General features: G+C 49.7%; 2 protein-coding genes across 2 annotated transcripts in view; one reads left to right on the top strand and one right to left on the bottom strand.

The window, feature by feature from the left end:
* Positions 1 to 15,820, top strand: part of SGPL1 (sphingosine-1-phosphate lyase 1) — a 55,496-nt gene extending 39,676 nt beyond the window's left edge. Inside the window, exons 8-15 of the mRNA XM_028109511.2 lie at positions 4,928 to 5,016; positions 6,598 to 6,703; positions 8,085 to 8,183; positions 8,812 to 8,961; positions 10,186 to 10,424; positions 11,550 to 11,696; positions 12,627 to 12,747; positions 13,264 to 15,820. Coding sequence (XP_027965312.2) covers positions 4,928 to 5,016; positions 6,598 to 6,703; positions 8,085 to 8,183; positions 8,812 to 8,961; positions 10,186 to 10,424; positions 11,550 to 11,696; positions 12,627 to 12,747; positions 13,264 to 13,404 — 1,092 coding nt within the window. The 3' untranslated portion in view covers positions 13,405 to 15,820. The remainder of the gene's footprint in view (positions 1 to 4,927; positions 5,017 to 6,597; positions 6,704 to 8,084; positions 8,184 to 8,811; positions 8,962 to 10,185; positions 10,425 to 11,549; positions 11,697 to 12,626; positions 12,748 to 13,263) is intronic.
* Positions 15,821 to 18,067: 2,247 nt separating this feature from the next.
* PCBD1 (pterin-4 alpha-carbinolamine dehydratase 1) overlaps positions 18,068 to 25,736 on the bottom strand; it is a 166,691-nt gene continuing 159,022 nt past the window's right edge. Inside the window, exons 5-8 of the mRNA XM_028109750.2 lie at positions 22,252 to 22,496; positions 19,436 to 19,567; positions 19,113 to 19,193; positions 18,068 to 18,610 (exon numbers count right to left, since the gene is read on the bottom strand). Coding sequence (XP_027965551.2) covers positions 18,512 to 18,610; positions 19,113 to 19,193; positions 19,436 to 19,567; positions 22,252 to 22,496 — 557 coding nt within the window. The 3' untranslated portion in view covers positions 18,068 to 18,511. The remainder of the gene's footprint in view (positions 18,611 to 19,112; positions 19,194 to 19,435; positions 19,568 to 22,251; positions 22,497 to 25,736) is intronic.

The following is a 25,736-nucleotide window of genomic DNA, read 5'->3' as shown; positions in this document are numbered from 1 at the left end:
AGGATATCTGGGTCTCTTCTTCTGAGATTTGTTAAAAGTTACCTATTAGAGTTTACTCTGCCTAGTTGGAAGACAGTAAGACCCTCTGGGCTTTGATTATTTCTTTAACCCATCCTGGATCCCTGAAGCCTTGACTTTGAGGGGTCGGTCCCAGTGTTCTCTCTCCCCATTTTCCCGTTTCTCCCTCGCTGCCATGTCTACCACTCACTGAGCAGAAGATAAGGAGCCCCCCTCCATTTGCTTCTCTGAAGATTTGGCCGGTATTAATGAGAATCCTCAGGATTTTGCTGGCTGGCTGGACAATTTTCAGGACTTGGAGGAGGGATTAGGGACTGTGTTTTGCTTTTTTCTGTGCTTTAGTAACTTGTCTCTTTTTTTCATTGCCAGTATTTGAAGTTTATTGCACTGGATTCTCTGTTTCCTTGTTTGATGGTGGTTATTGCAGCTTTTTGCAATTGTGTTTCTTCCTTCTTTTAGTTACCGGGGGAGAGAAAGCAGCTGTGAGGTAGGTTCAGTGTTCCATCTGAATGCCGAAGTCCAACCCCAGGGGTATTTTTGCATTGCTACAGTGTCCGGGATCGGGAGAAGGATGGAGTCTGAGATCCCTAGGCTTTTCTAATACTTAAGACTTTTACAAGAGAACTAACGATGACCTCTGGGGTAATTTGAGTTTCTCTGTCTCTCTTACTCTTCTCAGTCTCTGTCTCTCTCCATCTCTCTCTCTCTCTCTCTCTCTCTCTCTCAATGAGCTGCTTTTGGTGAAAAAAAAGTTCAGAGTTCAGAGGTTGGAAATGAGAAGACAGAGCTGCATTGGCTGGGCAGTCTGTAGCATATTCCCAGCCAAGGTCTTAAGCTCTTCTTGTTCTTTGTTCTTAGATCTAAACTATCTTTCCTGTTACTAACTTCATTTTCCTCAGTTAGAATGGATGAGAAGTGATTTCATATACTGAGAGAACTTCTATTGCCCTGGGGAACAGTCTTGGCTTGTGCAAAGGCCTCTGGGTCCAAACAGCATCTGAAAGAAAATTCTCGCAACAGGCCGTGTTCTCTTCTTATTCTCTGACATACTTCTCATATATTACAGTGAGTTTTTATAAATGTCGGAAGAAGCTAACATTACAAGTAGTTATTGAAGCTTTCATCTTCTGATTTCACATTTCTATTTTTCTTTGGGCGCAGAGGGTAGAAGGTAATGGGAAGTTAGTAGCATGTTTAGACACAGAATTTGGGGATCAGAAATAAAAATTAAAAGTAGAATTTAGTTATTCCTGCTTTTACAGTCCAAAGTACACTGCTGTTTGCCCAACAAATAATGATGTTGATTTGATTAGTTATTGCACTAAAAATAGAGCGTGTGTGCTGGGTGACTAGGGGTTTGGAAATCCTTTTGCTTAGGTCATTACTGGACCTTAGTAAGAGGCTGACACACTGGAGACTTGGACGTTGCTGGTCCTTTCCTGACTTGCTTCATAGCTTGTTTGGCTCCTCATGTGACAGCCTGAGGTTTTGTGCTAGACCACAGGGCGAGGCGCTGATTCACAGAGCTGACCTCCACTATAAGCGTTTTCATCTTTGGCAGAAAAGTGCAAAGGCTACAAACAGGCAGGCGTCCTCTGCCCAAGTTCAGCACATTACTTTGTGGGTGATGGGCACGTGTTTCTTGAAGACTTCCTGAATCACAGTATGACTAACTTCTCTCAGCTAATCTTCCATGTAACTCCTGACCACTGGGGTTTTGTAGCAATGGTGTTTTTGTCCTCTTTTTGGGTATTATAAGAAATTCCAGAAATCCCTCTCTCTCATTCCATTTCATGTTAGCTCCACCAAATGCACAAATGTAGAAAGTTTTCCTTTTTTTTCTCTTTTCTCGTTTTTAGTTTAAATTCAATTAATTAACATACAATGTATTATTTCTTTCAGGGGTACAGGTCTCTGGTTCATCCATCTTATATAGTACCCAGTGCTCATTACGACACATAATCTCCCCAATGTCCATCACCCAGTTACCCCATCCCCCCACCGCCCTCCCCTCCAACAACCCTCAGTTTGTTTCGGATGATTAAGACTTGTCTCTTATGGGGGGCGCCTGAGTGGCTCAGTCGTTAAGCGTCTGCCTTCGGCTGAGGTCATGATCCCAGGGTCCTTGGATCGAGCCCTGCATCGGGCTCCCTGCTCTGTGGGGAGCCTGCTTCTCCCTCTCCCACTCCCCCTGCTTGTGTTCCCTCTCTCGCTGTGTCTCTGTCAAATAAATAAATAAAAAATCTTTAAAAAAAAAAAAGTCTCTTATGGTTTGTCTCCCTCTCTGGTTTCATCTTGTTTCATTTTTTGTCCTCTCTTCCCCTATGATCCCCTGCCTTGTTTATTAAATTCCACATATCAATGAGATCATATGATAATTGTCTTTCTCTGATTGACTTATTTTGCTTAGCATAATACCCTCTAGTTCCATCCACGTCGTTGCATATGGCAAGATTTCAATTTTTGATGGCTGCGTAATATTCCATTGTATTTATATATACCACATCTTCTTTATCCGTTTATCTGTTGATGGACATCTGGGCTCTTTCCATAGTTTGGCCATTGTGGACGTTGCTGCTATAAACATTGGGGTACAGGTGCCCCTTTGGATCACTACATTTGTATCTTTGGGGTAAATACCTAGTAGTGCAATTGTTGGATCATAGGGTAGCTCTAGTTTCAACTTTTTGAGGAACGTCCATACTGTTTTCCAGAGGGGCTGCACCAGCTTGCATTCCCACCAACAGTGTGGGAGGGTTTTTTCCTTTTTCTGCATCCTCGTCAACATCTGTAGTTTCCTGACTAGTTAATTTTAGCCATTGTAACCCATGTGAGGTGGTATTTCATTGTGGTTTTGATTTGTATTTCCCTGATGCCAAGTGATGTTGAGCATTTTTTCATGTGTCTGTTGGTCATTTGGATGTCTTCTTTGGAGAAATGGCTGTTCATGTTGTCTGCTCATTTCTTGACTGGATTATTTGTTCTTTGGGTGTTGAGTTTGGTAAGTTCTTTATAGATTTTGGGTATTAGCCCTTTATCTGATATGTCATTTACAAATATCTTCTCCCATTCTGTTGGTTGTCTTTTGGTGTTATTGACCGTTTCTTTGCTGTGCAAAAGCTGTTTATCTTGATGAAGTCCCAATAGTTCATTTTTGCCCTTGCTTCCCTTGCCTTTGGAGATGTCTAGCAAGAAGTTGCTGCTGCAAAGTTTTACTTTTTATCAGCTGATGCTAATGGATGGCACTGGGTGAATTATTTTAGTCTTCTTAGGGGCTCAGTTTTCTCACCTGTACCATGAAAAAGTTATCTAAGCTTGTATGAATCTTCAGAGATGAGAAATCTTAGAAAATAATCACGTACCTCAGTGCTGTGGCTTTTTTGGTTTGTTTTGAAATGATTCTTTTTTTGCTTTTTTAAGATTTATTTATTCATTTCAGAGAGAAAGAGGTGGGGGAGAAGGGCAGAGGGCAAGAGAGAATCTCAAGCGGACTTCCACTGAGCTCAGAGCCTGATGTGGGGCTCGATCTTAAAACCCTGAGATCATGACCTGAGCCGAAATCAAGAGTTGGATGCTGGGCGCCTGGGTGGCTCAGTCGTTAAGCGTCTGCCTTCGGCTCAGGTCACGGTCCCAGGGTCCTGGGATCGAGTCCCATATCGGGCTCCCCGCTCGGCGGGAAGCCTGCTTCTCCCTCTCCCACTCCTTCTGCTAGTGTTCCCTCTCTCGCTGTGTCTCCCTCTATCAAATAAATAAATAAAATCTTAAAAAAAAAAAAAGCTGGATGCTTAACCCACTGAGCCACCCAGATGCACCTGGAATGATTCATTCTTATATGTCATCAAAAGATAGCCTGACGGGTATGATGTGCCCATGTTGGTCATGGTTTACTGAGAGTCAGATCAGGCTTTGAGAAATGTTAGTTGAGGTTCTGTTAAGTGTCAGCCTTTAGGCTGGGTGCTTGGAATATTGTCATGAATGGATTGGTCCCCACCGTCCCATGAGTTTATAGTCTCATGAGGGAAATCAGATGCGTGACATGACCTTTGAGTATTTAGGTTTCAACTCTGATAAAGAAGCTCACCTAGGGGCGCCTGGGTGGCTCAGTCCGTTAAGCAGCTGCCTTCGGCTTGGGTCATGATCCCGGGGTCCTGGGATCGAGCCCCACGTCTGGCTCCATGCTCGGCGGGGAGCCTGCTTCTCCCTCTCCCTCTGCCTGCCTCTGTGTCTACTTGTGCTCTCTCTCTCTGTCAAATGAATAAATAAAATCTTAAGAAAAAGAAAGACGTTCACCTATAACCGAGGAGGGCTAGGCCTAGCTTCAGGAAAACATTTTACTTTGTTTAAAAACACTATGATTTTTGTTTTGATTTCAGATAAGTGAGATAACCAACTTGTAAATAGAGGACTCTGCTTTTCTTTTTCAAACTTGTCAAAACCACAGTTCACTTTGGAATGTCTAAACTTTCCTTCTTGATCTGCTGAGGTATCACGTAGTCTACTAGACTTATGACTGCAGTTCATTCTGCAGTGGGCATTGGAAACTTAAATCAAAGTCTGTAATCCTGATGCTTTTGAGCAGTGTAAAATGCGCTATCCTATCTGCAACTGGACCAGGAATAGAAGTGTAAACGGGCCGCGTGCTGGTGACGTCTGGGCAGATGGTGCATTTTTCCATACAATGTAGAGATTCTGCTCCTTCTTATTTCGTAGTTTTTACTCTTCTGAACCAAGAGTGCACTTAGCTGATAAAGCCACATTTCCTTCCAGAAGACATGGCAATGTGTGCTCTGCCGAGTGCCTCGCAGACATTACCTGCTGCTGCACCGGGCGCCACCAAGATAAGGTGGGCCGTGCATGCTGACAGCCGGCCTCACTGCACTGCATGGATGACATTGCTTCTTTATTACAGGTGACCTCTGGGGGAACAGAAAGCATACTCATGGCCTGCAAAGCTTACCGGGACCTGGCCTTTGAGAATGGGATCAAAACTCCAGAAATGTATGTATGTGTTTCCTTTGGATTTAACTGTTTGGAGTACTGCGGTTGGAAACAACTTGACCATCTGTTTTCTACTTCTCTTCCCTCTTCCTCTGGCAGTTCAGTCCTCGTTCATCCTGTCTTGCGCCCTTGACCCTTATCCCTTCACATTCCACAGAATCCTAAGTGGATCAGCCAGTTAATTTTAAAGGTCATTCCCTTTCCCAACCCCCAAGTTTATACGTGGTATATACTGAAAGCAAGAATGAGCTCCTTTTCCTAAAAGTGACAGGTTGAACAGGACTACATCTTTGAATTTTGTGATATTATAAATAATCTGGAGCCTAAGGAAAACTCTCTAATAATCCCTTAAATTCAGGGAAAGTTACTTAAATATAATAGGCTGCCTCAAAGTGCTTCCTAAGAAAATTTCAGCCTGAGGGCTGTTTTCTGGGAGGAGAGAAAAAAAATTTTTTTTTTTAAAGATTTTATTCATTTATTTGACAGACAGCGAGAGAGGGAACACAAGCAGGGTGAGTGGGAGAGGGAGAAGCAGGCTTCCCGCGGAGCAGGGGACCCTGGAATCATGACCTGAGCTGAAGGCAAGACGCCTAACGACTGAGCCACCCAGGCACCCCTGGGAGGAGAAATTTTTAAAATCTTTTTGAGATTTATCCATAATGCCACCCCATAGACATAACTTTGATATTTGGCTGCATTCTTTTCTCTAGACTCTCTCTTTGCCCAGAGTGTTCTACATCCTCTGGGTTACTGTTTTCCTACAAGTATCAGTGACTAAGGGTTGCATGTGATCTCATGCTGTGCAGCCTAAGAGAATAAATCAGGCTGCCATCTTTCTCCATACATAAATCTTAGTGCTTGGTACTCAGCAATAGTCTTTCCTTCCTTAAAGGGAACACATTGATTTTGAGAGTGCAGTAATTGAGAGAAGTCTGAAAGCAAATACTTAACTAACCTTTTCAGTGCTATTTGTCTTTTTTTTTGTTTTTTTTAAGTAAGCTCTATGCCCAGTGTGAGCCTTGCACTCATAACCCCAAGATCAAGAGTCGCAGGCTCTACTGACTGAGCTGAGCCAGCCAGGCACCCCCGTTTCAGTACTATTTGAAGTGCTGCTTCTAAGTATGTAGGAACAATGGGAATTACAGTTTCTTATAGGCTCGTGGGCTTTCAGAGCTGGAAGGAACCACTGACCTGATACAAGCAGACTTAGGTTCCTGCTTGGCCGTGTGTCATGTCATCGTGCCCCCACCAACGGCTCCCTGGCTTTGGATGGCCAGCACGAGAAGGCTCTGCCTGATGCCAATCTGATCCAAATTCCCAGGTCCCTCGTCTCCTGCCTGTCAGCCCTGCTTTATGCTTTGGATTTCCTAAACCAGAGGGAGAAGATTTCTGTAGAAAATCAGTTGACCTCTTTTTCTTTGTGCTTAAAAAGAAAAGTAAAACAATATAAACACTTGTAAAAACGTGAGGAAAAATAATTAGACGTTTACTCCTGGTGACGTAGATGAGCTGCTGCTAAATAGGCTCTCTCTTGAGCCCTGCTTTTATTGGAATTTCATTACTCTCTTCTCTGTCATTTAGTGTGGCCCCCCAAAGTGCCCATGCTGCATTTGACAAAGCAGCCAATTATTTTGGGATGAAGATTATACGGGTTCCACTGAACAAAATGATGGAGGTGGATGTTCGGGTGAGTTCCCCTGAAGGGCCATTTCGTGCCATGGACCGTGAGGAGCAGGGATGCACCTGACTGACTGATGTTTTCCAGTGTCTCACAGAGAGGCTCCAAAGGCCTCGGACTCTAGGTGCGGGAGCTGCCAAGCTGCCACCAGCCGTGGTGATGGAGTACGGCTCAGGGTTTTCATAAATTCGTGGGCTCTGATAGCAAAGATGATCCAGCCCCTGACTTGAGACTTTGCTGACCTGGGTTTTGCTTCAGCAACATCGCTTTCTCCTCTCTGTAAAAAGAGCACAGACTGACTTGCCCCAGGACTCTCCCTGCGGTTTTCATGAGCTCGCATCCATATCCTCCCCAATGTAACAGTAACTGCATCTTTTCAGAACTAAACTACCCAATTTCTTAGCGCTAGCGTTATTGCTGCCTGCTGTCTTTATTGATACACTGACTGATAGTTGACAAAAAAAATTGTACATATCTGTGGTCCCAGCTTGATATTCTGATGACACTTGTACACATTGCAGACGAATCACCACAGTCGCACTATTGAGCAAATTCCATCCCCTCAAATAGTTACGATCTTCTATCATGTTCCTTTTTTCTGGGTTAGAATACATAGGGCTGCTCTCCCGACTGCTAGCTGATTTCAGGCACACAGTGCGGTATTGTTACGCGTGGTCACACGGCCGTCCGCGAGCGGTCCAGATCTTCCTGTCAGGCGTCACTGAAACTTGGTGCCCCTCATCCTCCGGCCCCTGGCAACCGCCATTCTACTCTCTGCTTCTGAGGTTGACTGTTGTAGGTGCCGTATATGTGAGGTCATGCAGCATTTGTGTCTCTGTGCCTGGCTTACTACACTCAGCAGTGTCCTCCAGGTTCATCCGTGCCGTCACAAGTGGCAGGCTTTCTTTTTTGAAGACCTGATAGTCGTCCTTTAGTCGTTATTTTTATGCCGTGCCTGTGTGGAGAACTCTCCAGTGTCGGGATGCTGTAAGAATTACACGTGAGCCTTGTGACAGCCCAGGGAGGCTGTAGAAACTGTCAGTCCTTTTGCAGTGCACGAGTGAGGACACGGTCTGGGTGGAGTTAAATCGTGTGCCCCAGGTTTCCACGCTCGTGAGTGGGGCTGGGACTCGCATAGGCTCATCTGCCTCTTGGCCCGATGCCGTTTTTCCTCCCACAGTGATTTGCCGTGTTGTGGCCACACACTGTCCCCCCCGCTGGAGCCCTCTGGCCCTGTCTGTGCTGTCGCCGTGGCGGGGGGCTGTCTTCTCCTGGGTTGGAGAGATGGGAGGAGGTGGGCTAGAGGAGCGCAGACCCTGAGCTGGGGGCCTGGAGTGCTCTTGGCATTCTGACGTGGCTTCTCATTTTCCTTTCACCTTTCAACCCCTAGGCAATGAGGAGAGCCATCTCCAGGAACACGGCCATGCTCGTCTGTTCTACCCCCCAGTTTCCTCATGGTATCATCGATCCTGTCCCGGAAGTGGCCAAGGTACGTGGGGGAAATGGCCTGCCAGGCACTCAAGCTGAGATTTGAAAATAGAATCTAATGGTGCAGTACTCGGCAGGGAGAAGCAAGCCTGAGTTTAGATTTGTGCACAAATTTCCTGAGGCCCATAGGAAGCCCTGCAGCTCTGTTTAGAGCCTCAGAAAGTTAACTGGCTCTGCTGTGGGAAGAAGACTGGATATTCTGAAAGAGTACGGGCATTTCAATTCAGCCGGGAAAATAAGCTGCATGTAGGAGCCTGCCTACCAGAGGGTGGCATCCAATAGCGCCACCCGCCTAGCGCCCACTGCTCCCCAGCCTGCAGTTACTAAAGCAGGACTCTTCCCCCTGCATCAGAGGGCTGCTCGTTTCCTGCTTGATTTTATAGTGAGGTTGAGGCCCTGCGTATTTAAATATAAAATACCACATTTCAGAGGAATTATTTTGAAGCCTAAATGCATTTAAAAGATGAACTTTATTAGGAATGTGAAAACTAGCCAGTTTTTTAAAGCCTGAAAGATGCAGTATATAGTGGCCTTGGGGTTGCAGCACATCTTTCCACCTGTGTCTTGCAAAGTTTTTGTTATATGGCTATAAATGAAATTCTCTTGTGGTCTTTGTTTTCTGGAACTAGCTGGCTGTCAAATACAAAATACCTCTTCATGTAGATGCTTGTCTGGGGGGCTTCCTCATCGTCTTTATGGAGAAAGCAGGATACCCACTGGAGCAACCATTTGATTTCCGGGTGAAAGGTGTGACCAGCATTTCAGCTGATACCCACAAGGTGAGACAGGGAAGGGACCAAATGTTAATCAAAGGAGGCACCTGATTATTTTGACTATCAACAAAATAAATTGGTTAAAGCGTTAACTTCTGCCCAAAATGTAAAATTAAATCTGGCTCTTTGCTCTCACCCGCGTAGCTGGTTCAGGTGACAAAGTATAGTGCTAGAGGTGACACGTAATCGTGCAGAGGGACCTATTTGTGGCATGTGGCTCAGAGAATTTCTGCAGCCACTGACTGTATGTAGCTGGGACATGCCAGGACAAGGGCCCCTAGAAAAATGTTCCCTGAAGCTCTGAGATTCTCTGGGGTGGAGGGTAGCGATGAATTTGATAGTGGGACTCCTGGGAGGAGGTATGCTGGTGCTGAGCTCCCACACCACGGGGCTGCTGCCCCACGTGACAGGAGCCAGCTAAAGGAAGAGTCCTTTGGAGAGAGGGCAGAACTGCGTGCTCAGGAATGTTCGGATGCCACCACCCTGGTGGCCGGGATGGCTTTGCAGCTACATGCAGACGTGGGAGAAGCAGCAGCCTCAGGAATGTGTGCTCTGTGCTGAAGACACTCGCAGAGCTTGTTTTCATCTCAAGCATAGTGGAGACCTGTTTTTCAGACTCTTACGTGATGCCCGCGAATCTTCCGTCGGGATCTGATTTGGTTTCGCCTCGCACCCAGGCGACCCCCGTGCCCTCTTCCTTACCGTCTCTCCCGGTGTGGGTCAGGGAGTGAGGCTGGCTCCATGTTCGCGGCAGCGGGAGTTCACTAGGAGGGCACATTTCTATAAGGAAACCAAGTACGTAGGTTGTTTTTAGGCTGGATTCAGTAGCTTCTAGATGCTGAACACCGTGATGGTCTTAAAAAAGGAAGTATAAAAGAGATGGGACGGGAGTCAGCTTGTGATTTTAGTCGCTCCAGGTGACGTGACTTCTACCCTTTCCCCCGGTTGCCAGTGGAAATTTATCTTTGCTTCCACCGTGACGCACCGCCCTGGAGTGCGGTTTACATAGAGAAGCCACGTGCTGGGTGAGGGGCCCAGAAGCCTCAGCCCTCACGGGGCATTTCAGCCCCGTCCCCGCAGCGCCCTGCACCCGTAACGTTCTGAGTGTGGGTTGTCGGTGCGAGTGGGACGCGGTGGGAAACGGGCACGTGAAGGAGAAGTGTGCGCGGGGAGCTTGCGGGGCGGGCCTGCCTGGGAGCTGGGTGCTCACCTGTGCGCTTCTCCCCTCAGTACGGCTACGCCCCCAAAGGCTCCTCCGTGCTGCTCTACAGTGACAAGAAGTACAGGAGCCATCAATTCTTCGTGGCGACAGACTGGCAGGGCGGCATCTACGCCTCCCCGACCATCGCGGGCTCCCGGCCCGGAGGCATCAGTGCGGCCTGTTGGGCTGCCCTGATGCACTTCGGTGAGAGCGGCTATGTTGAGGCCACCAAACAGATCATCAAAACCACTCGCTTCCTCAAGTCAGAGTATGTGTGGAGGATTGGGGGTCCACCTCGTCTCTTGCTTTGTCTGCTCATAGGCCCGAGGCATCTGCCTGGCCAAGCACCCATAGCTCCCGGCCCATTCAGCATCCCCTAGCGACCAGGGGCTTAGGACAGCGGCTTAGGAGTGTGGCGCCGGCCTGGGAGGAGAAACTCCCTGGCTCTGCTGGGACTTGGAGGGTCAGACCCAGGCTTCACCTGTGGGCCATCGTGTCTTCACGACCGGCAGCTCTTACCACGTGCCCACGCACTGTGCAGCGTCATCCTTTACACCGCGGTTCTCACACTTGAGCACGCATCTTAATCATCGGGAGGACCTGTCACAACACAGGTTGCTGCGCCCCACTCCTAGGATTCTCACTCCGTCCATCTGAAGTGGGAGTCTGAGGACTTGCATTTCTGGGAAGCCCCCAGTGGATACTGAAGCTGTGGGTCTAGGGCTCACACTTGGGGAGTCGCTGGTGGAACAGTGTCGGCGATGAGGCAGAGGGAACGAATGGGGGAAGGGCGGGGGGGGGGGGACCCAGGGTGAGATGAGGCTAGAACGAGGCTGCATGTTTGTCTGACCCACTGTTCGTGTGCCCCCTGCCTGTCTCTGTGGCTCACCTGCACTGGGGAGGCTTTTTCAGAATCTGGAGGGTGAGTGAAAGCGGCCAGTAGACATGTCTCATTCGAAGAAAGCCTGCACGTACCCAGCCAATAGACCCATCTGTTGTGAACTGCTCTACGATTTCTTGCTTAAGGGATTACGTATATGATTTTTGAAATTGAAGAGATGGAGGGGTCATTTTGCCAGGATTTTTTTTAAGTGTATCTTTTATGCCTCAGATGACCCTGGGGCATATCACAATTTGGGAGTTGGGCAGACAGGGTAGGAGCCAGTGGTTCTGACTCACTGGAGCTCAGTGGGGTTTGGGCCTTTGAGTATTTGTAATGTTTGGGAACCACTGATCTCAGTCTTGCCACCTGATACTAGAAGGTGAGCGAGCTGAAGCCCTAAAAGATTAGATTGTGTTATAGGGGAGACATTTGCACGATGAAAGAGATGATGGCCCGAGGAGTATATGTGACTGAAATTTCCTTTCTGTTCCTTTTTTTGTTTGTTTTAAGACTGGAAAATATCAAAGGCATCTTTGTTTTTGGGAATCCCCAGTTGTCAGTCATTGCTCTGGGCTCCCGAGATTTTGACATCTACCGACTGTTTAACCTGATGACTGCTAAGGGCTGGAACCTGAACCAGCTGCAGTTCCCACCCAGGTAAGCCCGAGGAGCCTCCTGCCCTCACTGCACTCTGTGACTTCGCAACAGCTCGGGTAGCAGGGTGACCCGAAGCCTAGAGACTGACAGTGAGGCCAGCGCTTCAGGACTGACGGAGTATCCGTGGGATTTTACCTCACCACCTGACATTACTCAGTATCAAGGACAAGACGATGAGCTTTACGGGAGACCAGCGGTCAGTCACGAGCCCCTCCCCCGCCGCCCCTTCCCTCTTCCTGGGCTGTGTACTCCCCGCCCCACCTCGTACACCGCCATCAGATTGCTCTTGCCGACGGACCTGTGACCTGAGTCATACTTAGCTCAGAACCCTCCACAGGGCCTCTCATCGTTCAGGCCTGTTGCCCTGTCCTGTAATATGCTTCTGTCATTTCATCTCCCACGATGCCTGTAAATAAACACCACACCCCGATGGCAGAGGCCCCCCGTGCCCTCTGTGCACCCCGATCCTTTCACTTCCTGGTGCTGTTGCCAGTCCCACCTGGACTCAGCTTCTTCCTCTTCACGATCCCTCTGTACCTCAGTCTCCCTTTAGGGGGCGTGAGAGTTTCTTCTGTGCCTTGAAGTCCTTCAAAGATCCCTGTGGCCCTTTGCCCATGAGGGCTTATCATCTACAAGGAGAGCATCCCTTTGGTGGCCCCATGGCTGAAGGCATATCAGTTGACAGTTTTTGAGGGGAGGGGTCCTCCCTCTGTCGGGATGTTGCTCACACGGAGGCATGAAACCCTCATGCCGGCCCGTGCTTGACAGCCCCCGTGTATTTGAGAGCCCTGATGCCCAGGACTGGGAACACTTGTCACAAATAACATGAAGAAGTGAGCCATAAATTCCAGTATGTGGCGCCGCTTTATTTTAGAACTTTGTTTTCTTTTCCCAAGGTTCATCTCTGCCTGTCTCTCTCTTCTCCCACAGTATCCATTTCTGCATCACGCTAGTACACACCCGGAAGCGAGTAGCCATACAGTTCCTCAAGGACATCCGGGAGTCTGTCACTCAAATCATGAAGAATCCTAAAGCAAAGACCACAGGAATGGTAGGGACGCTTGGGATTTTTTTCTTCCTGTGGAAGTTCAGGTGTTGTGGGAGGTTTGGAAGAACCAGGTGACCTCGAGTCTGGTCCTGCCTCTGTCCCATCTCCATAAACCTTATTCCTTGGAGCTGATGACCTCTGCCTCACCTGTTCCCAGGCTCTTTGGTGTCAAGTGAGGTGTGCGGTATATAAAGCACCTTGTAAATTTGAACGTGTCATAACAAAGGCACGTGGTGGTCATGTCCCTTTGAACAGAAAATGTTGACACAGGAAAGACAATAAGCCTGTTTTCTCTGGAATTTTCTATGGCAAATCCCATAGGCCAGTTTCTTTGGGCTGAAAGGCAGACCGGCAAGTACCTGTGAAGAGCTGTCTGGGGTGGGCACGGAGCCGGGGAGGAGCAGACACAGAAGGCGGAGACGGGGGGATCGGAGCCACAGCTTCATCTCCACCCCCATACACCTCATCTCCGCCCCTGTACGCCTCATTGCCAGTAATGCTCTCTGACTGGATTTGTAGGGTGCGATCTATGGCATGGCCCAGACGACCGTCGACAGGAACCTGGTCGCAGAATTGTCCTCAGTCTTCTTGGACAGCCTTTTCAGCACTGATACAGTAACCCAGAGCAGCCAGATGAATGGTTCTCCGAAACCCCGCTGAGCCTGGACCCTCTGTGGCCCTGAGGGGCGCCTGGCCTTCAGAGGGTTCTCGGGCCGTGGAACAGGCCACGCACAGTTTCAGCATCTGGTCTTGCTCCGTGGAGCACGACGAGACAGACCGCGGGACTCCTTGATCCTCGGGATTCTTGTTCCTCCTCTTGTCATCCTTCTGTGGTCTTTAATGTGGAGACCCTGAAGGAGTCCGTTACCTAATTATTTTGCCCTTGTTCTCAAATGTTACCCTAGGGATTGTTTTAGCCATTTTCTTCTCTAACCTTCTAGCTTTCAACTTCATTTAATCATTGTGTGGCAGCTCTGACCGGTCCTGAGTCTTATGGAGGCTGGGGTGGTTTATGTGATAAAGAAGGTTTTTTGCGTTCTCTCCGGTGGACTGGCGAGGCAGATCGGAAGATGTTTCCCCGGGTGGGAGTTAGGTACCCTCTAAGCACGAGGCCTTCTCAGCCTCCTCTTCGAGTAGGTGAGTTGTCTCACAGAGTCACGTAGTTCAGCTCAGTTTCTTTTTCCAGGACACAGATGGACAGGCCGCTGTTCCTCTTTTTCGGGATTAGAATGGCTGAGCGTGTCTGCTCAGTCTGTGAAGGCAGGCTTTGGAGGGGCCCTCTGCTGTCCCCGCTTGATACTTGGTGACCACCATCCTTGGAGATTTGTGTTTGAAATCGTGCTCCCATTGGTTTGTTGTTGTTCCCCTGGATTAGGAAGACAATGCGGTTTCTGGAGAGCCTAGGCCTTTCTGGCCCTGGTGCTTCCTGTCTGCGTCGGCAGCGTTGGGAGCACAGCCGAACCCTCTCCTGGGCTGCTGAGGATCAGAAACCAGAGCCTTTTCTCAAGTTCTCTGAGGGTCACATTGGAATATATGTCCCTAGAGTTGGTGGTGGTCCTCCCCTCACCCACTGTTGTAAGCCATCTCGTCTGAGAATGTTTGCTTGAAGGAACAGCTCAGAGCACCTTCACAAGTTGCCTTGACTTACCCTAGGTGGGTGCAGGGAGCACGTGAGAGAGCCTCCAAGGCAAGGAAACTTCTCCCCATTCGTGTGTCCCTCCTGCCTCTTTCCGTCTGTTCAGCTCCCACAGGTACTATGGCAGTTTAGCCTCAGGTACTGGACACTTCTTAGCCCCGGCTAACTTTGGACTAGGAGAGCATGATAGTAACGGTCAGCTGGGGCCTGGGGCCTGGGATTCCTTCCTAAGACTAGTAGCTCAGGGTGGTGCAGGGACAGAACCAAACCCTGCGCCCACTCCCCACCCTCCTCACCCTTGCACAGGGCCCTGATCTAGGTGGAGCCACTGTCTTCCTCTGAAGATGACATACGGTGTGCCTTTTTTCCTCAGCAGAGAGCAGTGGGGGGCTACTCCTGACCCAGGCCCTCGGGGAAATGGGTCAGTCTTTGAGCTTTTATTTGGGTGGGGGAGGACTTTAAGGGTAAGTCAGGAGCAAATAGCCTCTGTTCCAATCCCCTTCTCAGGGACTCCTGAACCATTCAGCCTCTTCAGGCTGCTGTCCTCTGGCCTCCCTCACTGGGAACGCCGGCCGGGAGGGCCATGACAACCAGACTGTCCCCCGGGCTCCGTGGCATGTTTGTCTGAAGTGGCTCCTGGCACTGTACTTCCTCCACAATAACTGTGACGAGCTGGCCGTGTCATTGCAGGGCTGGAGTGTGTGTGTTCCTCTTGTGCGTTTGTGTGTGTGTGTGTGTGTGTGTGCGCGCGCGCGCGTGTGCATGTTAGAGGGAGACGCTAAGATCCTTTGGACGCGGGAGCCGAGTTCCTTCCCGTCGCTGAACTGGAGGCACCTCCCGAGAGAGTTGCTGTGGCCGGAGCTGTGCGCCAGGGCTCCTGGGTCTCCGGCGCGTTCATGGTGTTGAAGGAAGACCCAGGACCCAGAACCACCCCACCGGCACCACTGTGGTTTGTCATCTGTGAAAATGGAGAAGCCTGTGCCCGATAGAGTGTGCTGTTGCTTCCAGCATCTGCGGGCCCTTCCTCTGCTGCCCCGGGGGCAGCGGTGTTTTTCAAAGGGACCTCCTGTAGCCACTTTATAGCACAAGCCTTAGTTTGCCTGACACTTGTGGGCTTTCCAGTCTATGCATACCTGCGCGCCTAGGAACACCTAGTCTGGCAGAGGCGGGCAGAATGTCTTCAGATGTCATGTTGCTAGCAGATGTCACATTGGCCTCTGCAGAAACTGTAGCATCTGGTTTCTACACAGAGTAAGCAGCCGCGTGACCCTACTGCCCTGTCACTTTTAATATTACCGGTTTTATACTTGGAAAATGGTACTTGCCTCTTTTAAATCTTTTCTGTATTTAACTTCTTTCTTCCCAGCTCAGTGCTCCCTTCCTAATTGCAGCAATAATATCTTAAAAAGCAATTCCGTAATTAAATGACCGAAATCTTAACCGACGTGGCTGGTTGCATTCATTTGTTTCTGTAGGGGCGGCCGGAGATCCCGGGTGGGGTGGTGGCCGCTGGAGAACTGGCTGCCGGTGGGAGATCGCCCCCTTGTGGTGAAATGGTTGTGTGTGGCCGCGGAGATTTCAGGGCGCTAGCCGTCTGTGGGCGAGAGCACCTCCACGGGAGACTTCACCAGGAGTGCTGGTCATACCTGCTTTAAGGGGGTCTGGAACTCAGGTCTTTAGTTCCCCAGGGCCCAGGCCCAGCTTGTGTCTTCTGTCCTCTTCACCATCTACTTCCGCCTATACGTTAATGATGGATTGAGCCCTCCAGGGTGGGCTGCAGCCAGCTAGCTGGGCACTGGCTTCCATGGTTTGGGAGTGGATGGAACCCCTTAGAATACCTCTGCACATGTAACCGCTGGGCATCTTGTTCCATTACAAGTAAGAAGTGAGAAGTCCTTCCGGAGGCCTGGAGCCTGTCACACAGGTAACCCAGCTTTTCAACCCGTTTGGACTTTGCCAGAATCAAGCTAAGGAATGCCGTCTTTGCTAGTTTTCTGCTAAATGACTTGGTTTCCTGAGCACCTGCTTGCTTTGGGGTTAACCTTAAGAGGATGAGGCCAGGATATGCTTGGTTAGGAGGCCTGGCCCCTTCCGTCCAAGAGTTGGGGTTTGGATGCTTGCACCTGCTACTTAACCACGGTGAACCCCTTTGCCTTCTCTGAGGGTTCTTGGTAGCAACGAGCCACCTGTAGCCAGACCCAGCAGCGGAGAAGTGATGACAGAGGCCTGACTTGACAGCCATCAACTACAGCCTGGGTCAGCAAAAGTCAGCGTTTGTGAGCCTTTTTCTCAAGTTGGAGTCCTAATTGCCACCCTTTCTCTTGAGCTTTCTTTTTCATAATCTGTCCTTAACATCTTCCCCTACAATGTCAGTTATTTGCACGAATTGTAGAATAAACATTTGTTTCTGAAAAAGTATCACTTATGTTTTTGTCCCACATCAGTCTTTCATAGAACTGTAGTGTCCTCTAGGTTGGCGTCTTTCAACCCCCGATCCATGGGTAAGCAGAGGCAGGACGGTGACATAACACGTGCTCCATACCTCCGTGTCTGGTGGCTTCTGTCCCCTAATCCACAGTCGTCAGATCAAAGCACACTTAGGAAAAGGGAACTCAGAAGTGGAGCAGATGGGGGACCACCATCAGAATCTCTCTGGTTTTGATTATTAAGTTTTCTGAGAACCTGCCATTGACATAGGTATTGTTAAGTCTCAGATCCTGCTGGTACCTTTACCAACAATATGCTTATTTCTCGGATGCCAACCTCTGCCTCTTTTCTGGCCCTTGTAGGACCAACTCATCCAGGGTGACTGGGTTGTGACATTGCTAAATGTCTGCTCCAGGGAACCCTGGCATTTGCAAGTCAGCTTAGAACGCAGGCAGCTTCAGGCTAGGGGATCTTGGATGAGAACCCATCAGGAGAAGGGCTTTTCACAATCCTGCATCATGGCATATGCAGACTGCCATCCACGTGGCATGCACTGGGGAGAGAGGAGACTGTGCTCTGTGCGCCCCCCCCCAACTTCTCCCAGTCACAGCACATTAGTGGGAACAGTCTATCCTAGAGTTACTAGGTTGGAGGACTGAGTTGTAGGAATCCGCTCCATAACTGCTCAGATGGTAAGTAGCCTGTCACCTCGTAAGCTAGGATTTTTGTCCTCTCCCTTACACAGTAAAAGCGGGCAAGCCTTGAGACTCTGACTAAGTCTCTAAGAAACCACAAGACACTATCACGATTAGAAATCTCCCCCTGGGATGTTGGAGACCAGGAAGAACATAAGACAGCCACAGACTGCCTTTCTAGTCGTAGATCCCACCATGCATAAGTACAGGTGTCCTGCAAACCTTTTCTTTTAGTCATGGTACCACTTCGGCTACCCCTGCCTCAAGAATCCCGTTCAGGTCTTCGAGGCACAGGTCAGAGAAGCGTCCAGACTTACCCTCGTCAATCACTTCATGTTCCCTTAGCTCATTTCTTACCCTTGCCTCTAGCATTGACTTCATTCATCCTGCCTAGTGGTAGTTACTGCTTCCTGCTTAATTCCCCTACATGAAGACAGGGTGGTCTGGTCCCACTCCGCCCCCCCCCCAATGCCTTGAACAGTGCCTCCCACAGAGGAAGTGCTTTAAATGCCTCTAGACTCCAATTTGGACTGACCTGTGGAAAGGAAGTTTCTAGAGCCTGAGACCAAGTGAAACACGAGTTTTATTTGAGGCATAAAAGCACAGGTGCTTCTGTCACATACAATGGGGTTGACTTTAGGGTCCTGGTTTCTAAGACAAGACTTGGTGCATCTTAGACACAGCTTCCTGGGAAATGAATTAGAAAGGGAGCAGGACACAGCCTGGCAAGAAGACCGTTACTGTTGCCGGCAAGTCTTCCAGAAAGGGAAGATCGCACTCAATCAGCGTACGTGTAACAGAGCGCCAAGGCTGGAGAGGGGTGTGGGGAGGAAAGGGTGGCGGTGATGTGGGCGTCTCCTTCCATAGCAAGGACTCCCCCTAGCCGGAGGCAGCAGGGTCCACTTGGCCGTTCGGCTGCAGTAACATCTCAGGGCTCCCCGGTTCCCTCCCTGGATTCCCGATTCAGTCACCCCCTTCCCCTGAAGAATTCACAGAGGAAGGGCAGGGCCTAGGTCATGGACACCGCTACTTGTTCGATGAAGCTGGCCAGGTTTATGTCCCGTTCCGAAAGGCCGGCACACTCATGGGTGCTCAGGGTGATGTGGACCTGGAACAAAATCAGAGGTTCGGGCCCCGAGCAGGAGAGGGTCATGGCTGTGCGGCTCAGCCACACCGAGCACTTCAGGGTAGCAGCCGGTCTCCACACTGTGGCCTGGGGGGCAGCCTTCCCGAGTCTCTAGCAACACTGCACACCCTCCCGTGGTGGCCCTGGCCTGGGGTCTGAGCTGTTCGCTGTGCATGCTATTCTCAGCTCCGGTGACGACTTTTTCATTCCTCCACGCCACACCTCCAGGAGGGGTTAGGCCATTTAGAGCTATTAGCCACGAATACGGCCGATCCCACAGCCTTGCCTGCTGTGGTTCGGCCTTCTTGATGCCTACTCACTGTCTACCTTAACCGCCTGTTCTCTCACCAGTGTTTTCATTTGCACTTCTTTAATTTGTAGTGAGCCTATTTTGCAGGGCTGTTCATGTTGATTCTAGGTGGGGAGGCCCCCAGGGAAGGCCAGCGAAGGGCCTTCAGGACTTGGCTGGGCACGCATCGCTCACCTTGTTGTACACGTTAAACCATTCAGGATGGTGGTCCAGTTTCTCAGCCTGCAGGGCCACCCTCGTCATGAAGCCAAAAGCCTATGTAGTGAAGTGAGACCCAGGTCAGCGCTCTGAGAGACAGAGGGCTGCTCTAAGAGTTCCGGGTATGGAGAACACAAGACCCATCTCCCCACTCTCCAGTCCCCAAGGATGACACTCCAACCTGACTAGGGTAGCGTCTGAAAGGGCTTGGGTAGCAGGGCTTTAAGGGAGAGAACAAGTTCTGGAGTGTAACCCCATCCGCCCCAGTCTCAGGAACTCTGTCCCACCCGGCGACATACCCGGTTGAAGTCTTTGAAATGGAACTGCTTGAAGATGGCGTCTCGGCCTTCCAGCTCGTTCCACCCCACAGCCCTCAGGTTTGGCAGCAACTGCTCCCGCTCCTCAGCACTTAGCCTATGTGCTTTGCCAGCCTAGAAGAGGAAATCAACAGATTCCTTCCAGTCACGAGCAGAAGTCAGCCAGCCTCCCCGGGGGCTCTGGTGGCCGGGTCTAACGCAATGGTCAGGGAGGCACTGAGGGTGGCACCCTGCCCTGGGGGTGGGGCCCTGGCTCACGCGCTGATACGTTCTTAGATTCTGACACTCTGCTCAGAGAACAGAAAATCCTGAGGTGTGATGCAAGTCCCTGGGGCTGAGCAACAACGCCCCCCCCCCACCATAGGTCTCTTATTATAATGAGGGAGTAAAAGCAAAATGAAGCCCAGATGCGAATGTGTTACTACACAACTTTTCAGGGAAAGAGGATCCATGACTGTCCAACCTTCCTTTTTCTGTTATGGACGGTATCCAGTTCACCCCCACGCCTGCAATGTGCTTCAAGGAAACAGGCCTAGAAAGGGAAAATGACCACAGTTCTCCCCCCACGCCCCCCTCCATCCTCAAGAGCACAGGCCTTGTTCTCAAAGGGAGTCTGAGTTTGCTTCCTCGGCCCGGGGCAAAGGAGCCAGCACTTAAAACACCTTCCAGGTGGTTCTTCACCACACCACAGGGTACACCCACCGGTACTACCTCCCAGTGGGTGTTCCTCATGCCCCCACGCAGCCTCTGAGTACCAGCTGCCAGGCCTGGGGGCTTCGGATTCCCACCTTCTTGTCTACTCCGCCAGCCTGGGGAGCCTGAGCCAACAGAGCTCAGGCCCAAAATGGAAGTAACTTGGCCCAGTGTGACTGGCAAGCCTAATGCCTCAGGCTATTTACCTATTGTGCAAAGTGCCCTCCAGGCAGCCCAAGCTGGTACAGTTCAGGCCCTGAGTGGAACCCTCAGAGACAGAAGGAAGCAAAGGCCGGGTCCATTCTCTAGGGGGATGGATCCAGGCCTAGGCACTGATGGGACCCCAGAATTGAGACTTCTGCAACAGAAACTAATCGAGTGTTGAAGGAAAAATGAACCAGTAAGGTCTGGGAAGAGAATGTGAGGGAGGCTAATTTAGCTTCATGAGGCAGCCCGCAGCCTGGCAGCCGTGGGGGGCCGTTGGCAGGACTGGTTCAAGCCCCAGTTCTGCCATCGTCCAGCAGGGTGGCCCTGTGGCACTCACCTCCCTTGGCTTGAAAGGTAGCAAGGGCCCAGAACTTCCATTTCAGATCAGCAAGAGGAGCCAATGGGACATATCAATAAAGTCCATCCTTATTAAGGGCCTGCCATCTGCATTTGTAAAAGGAGACTTTCTGGGGCTAGCAGGCTTGTTAGGCCCGGCAGGTGTGGTGTTGAACTAGAAAAGCAGTACAGCCTCCTCTAAGTCAATCTTTCTCTCCTGAAAAACACTTGTTTTCTCTGGACTGATCTGGCTTGGTCCAGCTCCTTTCCTCAGCTCTGAGAGATCTGCATCCTGTGCTCAACCCTTGCTCCATTCCAGATCCAGCCCCTTCTCAGTGGCTGATAAGCCTGGTCATGTATCCAGGCAACCAGATGAATGATGTCAGCCCAGGCATCAGAACCCACTGCTTAGGTCTCTGGCCCTGAAAGAAGTAGGTGGGTACTAGTGAGCTCTTAGGAGGCACCCCTTGGCCTTTAGAGTCTTCGGGGATCGCCCAAGTTTCACAGCCTGGGGCTGAAATGACAAGTGCCTCTGAGAGCTGGGATCAGAGCAGGGGAAGGGGCAGTGTTTGCTTAGTAAATCGCAGGCCAGGCCTGGCCTGGTCATCTGGGGGAGTGTGCGCTCCGGTTACTGATTACCCGCCCTGCCTGCATCTTTGGGGCCTCAGAGCACCACACCACCAGCCTCACTCTCCCCCTGCCCTCCCTCCAAGCCACAGCCTTCCAAGTGCCTTCTCAGCTGTCACCACAGTCCCTACTGCTCCTCAGGCTTTGGGACCAGAAAGGGGCTGTTTAGTAAAGCTTCCCGGGTCTACATACTACTCTCCTCCCCTGCCAGGGCTTCCAGTCACCTCCAGGAGGGTGGGGGTATTGAAGTAGGGCTGAGCACAGCGCCAAGGGCGTCCTGGGGGGAAACCAGCCTGCAGGGTTGGGCTGATCCTGAGCAATTGGGTCCCCATTGCTGGGCACAGGCCTCAAGCGAGGCACCAGGGGCTGGTTCTGAGGCCAGGGGGCAGCGCCCGGTGCATAGGGGACTTTGCAGGACCCTGTGCCAGAAGTGCAAGCGAGGAGGGTGGTAAACAGACTCGAAGAGAAACAGAACCAGCCTCCCTCCTACTCACACTCACACAGACGCCCCCTCCCCTCAATGTTGACGAGAACCTGCCACCGAGGGGGGGGCGATGTCTACGGGGCTCACCAGCTGCCTCTCCCCCCCAAACCGCCCCCCCCCCCCCGCCCTGGGCCCACCGCTCATGTGTGCCTGCAGCCGCGAGGCGCCCTGGGGACACGGGCCTGGGAGCAGGGCCAGGCCTGGGCTGCGCTTCGCTGTCACCCGGCCGCGCCACCGCCCCTCTCCCGGCCTCAGCTCGCCCTGGGGCACCACCGAGGGTGCGGGTGGCAGCGGGGCAGAGGCCCGGGCTCTCCGAGCCTGGCGAGCGGCTGGCGGGCGAGGCGCTCGCAGGGACCGTCCCCCACCCTCGCCGCCCCCGCAATAGGCCCCTTCCTCTCCTCCGCTCCCCCGCGCGCCCGGGCCCCGCGGGCGGCGGCGCGCGACCCCTCACCATGGCGGGCGCGGCGCAGGTGCGGACGCGGTCGAGCAGCAGGTGGCCGCGGAGCTGCGGGGCGGCGGGGCGGCGCCGGGCGCGCGGGGCCGCGGGCGGGGAGGGGCCGAGAGGACCCGCCCACCGGTAATCGTTAACTCGGCCGCGACTCGCGCTCTCGGCCTCTGCCCGCTTCCAGCACTTTCTTCCGGGCTCTTGTTCCCCGGAGCTCAGGGGCTGAGAACGCGGGCTCCAGGTGCCGACTTCTGCGCTTGAATGGCGCTCTGCCACTTACCAGCCGTGTCACCCCGGACGCGAAATTACCTTTTTCTTTTTTAAAGGCAACTGATTGAGGTATTGGCCTACAAAAAACTGCGCATAACTAAAGTGTACAATTTGATGCGTTTTGACATATGTGAGCTCTCGTGCAAGCACCACTACGATCATGCTTATAAACATATCATATATCCATCGTCCCTACAGGTTTCCTTCTTTCTCTGACAACCATTCATCTGCTTCCGGGCGCAGTATGTTAGGTTGCATTTCCTAGAATTTATGTAAATGCAGATCATACAGCGGATACTCTTGTGTCTGGCTTCTTATGACTCAGCATAATTACTTTGCGGTTCACCCCCTGTGGTTGCATGTATCAATAGTTTCTTCCTTTCAATGGCTTAAGTAAAATTTACTTTACAGTGTTACATTGTATGGATATACCACATTTTGTTGATCTGTTCACTTGTTGATGGGCATTTGGGTTGTTTGCAGTTTTTCACTATTACAAATAAAGCTGCTATGCACTTTTTCATCCATGTCTGTTTAGATACCTGCTTTCATTTCTCTTGGGTAAACGTCTGGGAGTGAAATGGCCAAGTCATATGACAGACGTGTGTTTATAACTTGTTAGGAAACTGCCAGACTGCTTCCCAAAGTGGTTGTACTATTTTACGTGCCTGCCAGCAGTGTATGAGAGAGTTCCAGTTTCCCTACACCCTCAACGATGCACCAGTGTTTGTTATGGTCAATCTTTTTCATTTCAGTCATTCTATTTGCTGTGTAGTGGTATCTCATTGTGGTTTTCCTTTGAGTTTCCTTAATGGCTAATGATATTGAACAGTTTTTCAGGTGTTTATTTTCACCTGTAAATCTGCCCTCCCCCCCTTTTGAGTTGTGTTCTTACTGGGTTTTGAGAGTTCTTTATTCTGGATATGAGCACTTTATCAGAGATGTGGTTTGCCAGTTTCTTCTTTGTGTTTCACACTGTCTTTCAAAGAGCAAACGCCCTTAATTTTGATGGAATCCAATTTATCCAATGCTACTTTTATGCATTAGTATTTTGATGTTGCAGCTAAGAAATCTTTGCCTAACCCAATGTCACGAAGATTTTTCTGTTATGTTTTCTTTTTGTGATGTTTTCTCCTGTGTTTTGTAGTTTTTGGTTTTGCATTTAGGTCTATGATCCATTTTGAGTTAAATTTTCCTATGCTTGAAGTTATGGATCCAAATTCACTTTTTGCATATGAATGAACATTCAGTTCTTCCTTTCTCCACTGAATTGCTTTTACATCTTTGTAAAAACTCAGTTGAAGATATATGTGTGGTTTACTTATAACTGACCTATATGTGTGGACTTCATCCTGTTCATTGATCTGTTTGTCCATCTTGATGCTAATGCCATACGTCTTGTTTACTGTAGCTGTGTAAGTCTTGGAGTCAAGTAGTACAAGTCCTCTCATGTTCAAAAACATTTTTCTTTCCCATTAACCTTCATCCCCATACTCCACTTTTATTCCTCTCCTCCCAGTGTGTTACTCTGTAAACTCTAATGTGTTATATATGTATTTTTGTTTGTATATGTTTTGCAACAGGTGCTGTTGTTTCATCTGTATGTCTTTTTATTTTTTGTAAATGGATCTGTGTGCTGTGTCTCATTCTGTTTCTTTCATCTATTTTTGCCATATAGATATATACTTAATGTGTAGCTTCTAACTGCTGCGCAGTATTCCGTGGTGACCACCCAGCATAGGTTATCATTCTTCCAGTGGTGGACACTCAGGTAGCTTCCAACAACCTGCCACCACCACTACCCTGCCCCCAAGCATGTGCGTGTGCAACACACACAGAACAGAACAACAAAGGTGATGCTGCAGTGAACATCTCTTCCAACTCAGTAGCTCTCTGGCCTGTGGACAGTTTCTTATCAGCTTAAATATAAATATATAAAAATATATAAATATGTAAATATAAATATATATATCTCCTATAAATCCAGCAATTCCCTCATGGGTACATATCCCAAAATAGTTTCAGATGCTGTGGGCAGGGGCTGCGCTGGTCCTCATATCATGTGCATCAAGTGAGGGAGGGTTTCTATTCCCCTATATTGCTCGCACATAATACTCACACTTGGCATTATCTAGCTTTTTAATTTTTGCCAAGTTAATAGGTATAAAATGAGAGCTCACTGTTTTACTTTGTTTTTCTGATTAGTAGTGATTCTGAGCACCTCTTCATCTGCTTGTGAGCACTTGAGGCTTATTGCTTATAAATTGCCTTTGAAAAGACTTTTTCATTATTTATTTATTTATTTATTTATTTATTTATTTATTTATTTATTTAGAGTTTACAGTGTTCTCTTTTTTAAGTTGATTTGCAGAAGTTTATATCTAGACACTAATTGCTTGTCCATTTTCAATATTGCAAATATCTCCTCCCATTGGCCATCGGTATACTAACTACTTCCATAGTGTCCTTTGTTGGTAGAAATTTTATATACCGGTGTACTGGGCTTCTCTCTTTTATTTCTCTGCCTTATAACTTTGTGCTTTGGAAGATTTATCTAATAATCTTCCTGCCACGATACTATTCTTCCTTTTCCCCTGTTAACTTTATGGCTAGATAAACATAAGACCTAAATGTGAAAGGTCCCATTTTATGTGTAGTGTTCTTAGGATGTTAGCTAGTCTCCAAAGATGGCCCTCCACTGGGCCTTGACTGTCCGTGGTCATGCCTGTGGCTTCTGCTAATCATCTGCTGGCGTGGGGCTGAGGCTCCTTGGCTGTCCAGACCTTCAGATGACTTCGGCCCCCGCTGTCCCATGTGAGACCCAAGCGAGAACATCGCTTAGCAGAGACCAGTCAACCCATGGAACCATGAGAACTAGTAGTACAGTTTAATTGTAAGCCACCAGATTTTGGGGGTGCCTTGTCATACAGCAATAGAGAATAGGACGCATAGATTCCTGAGCAAAACTTGGTACCTAGAAGTGGAATGCTGAAAACAAGCTGCCTGGGAATAGTGGTGGGAGGAGGGTAGAAGGAAGCCTGCAAAGACAGGAAGGAAGGTTTTCTTCCATCCAGTATATAGAAGCTGCAAAGAGTGTTGCTCCCACACTGACACGGGGAAGCCTGGATATACTACAAAATCAGCACTTTTCTTCTGTTCGCCAGGAAGCTGAGCTCACAGGGCAACCAAGGAGCGTGAATTCCAAGGGAGGAATGCAGACC

Source organism: Eumetopias jubatus, unplaced genomic scaffold, assembly GCF_037043125.1.
Source record: "Eumetopias jubatus isolate StellerSeaLion01/CBP00866 unplaced genomic scaffold, mEumJub1_p1.0 scaffold_17, whole genome shotgun sequence".
In the NCBI taxonomy this organism is placed as follows: domain Eukaryota; kingdom Metazoa; phylum Chordata; class Mammalia; order Carnivora; family Otariidae; genus Eumetopias; species Eumetopias jubatus.
The sequence above is the reverse complement of the archived record's forward strand: the minus strand, read 5'-3'. Positions and strand labels throughout refer to the sequence as shown.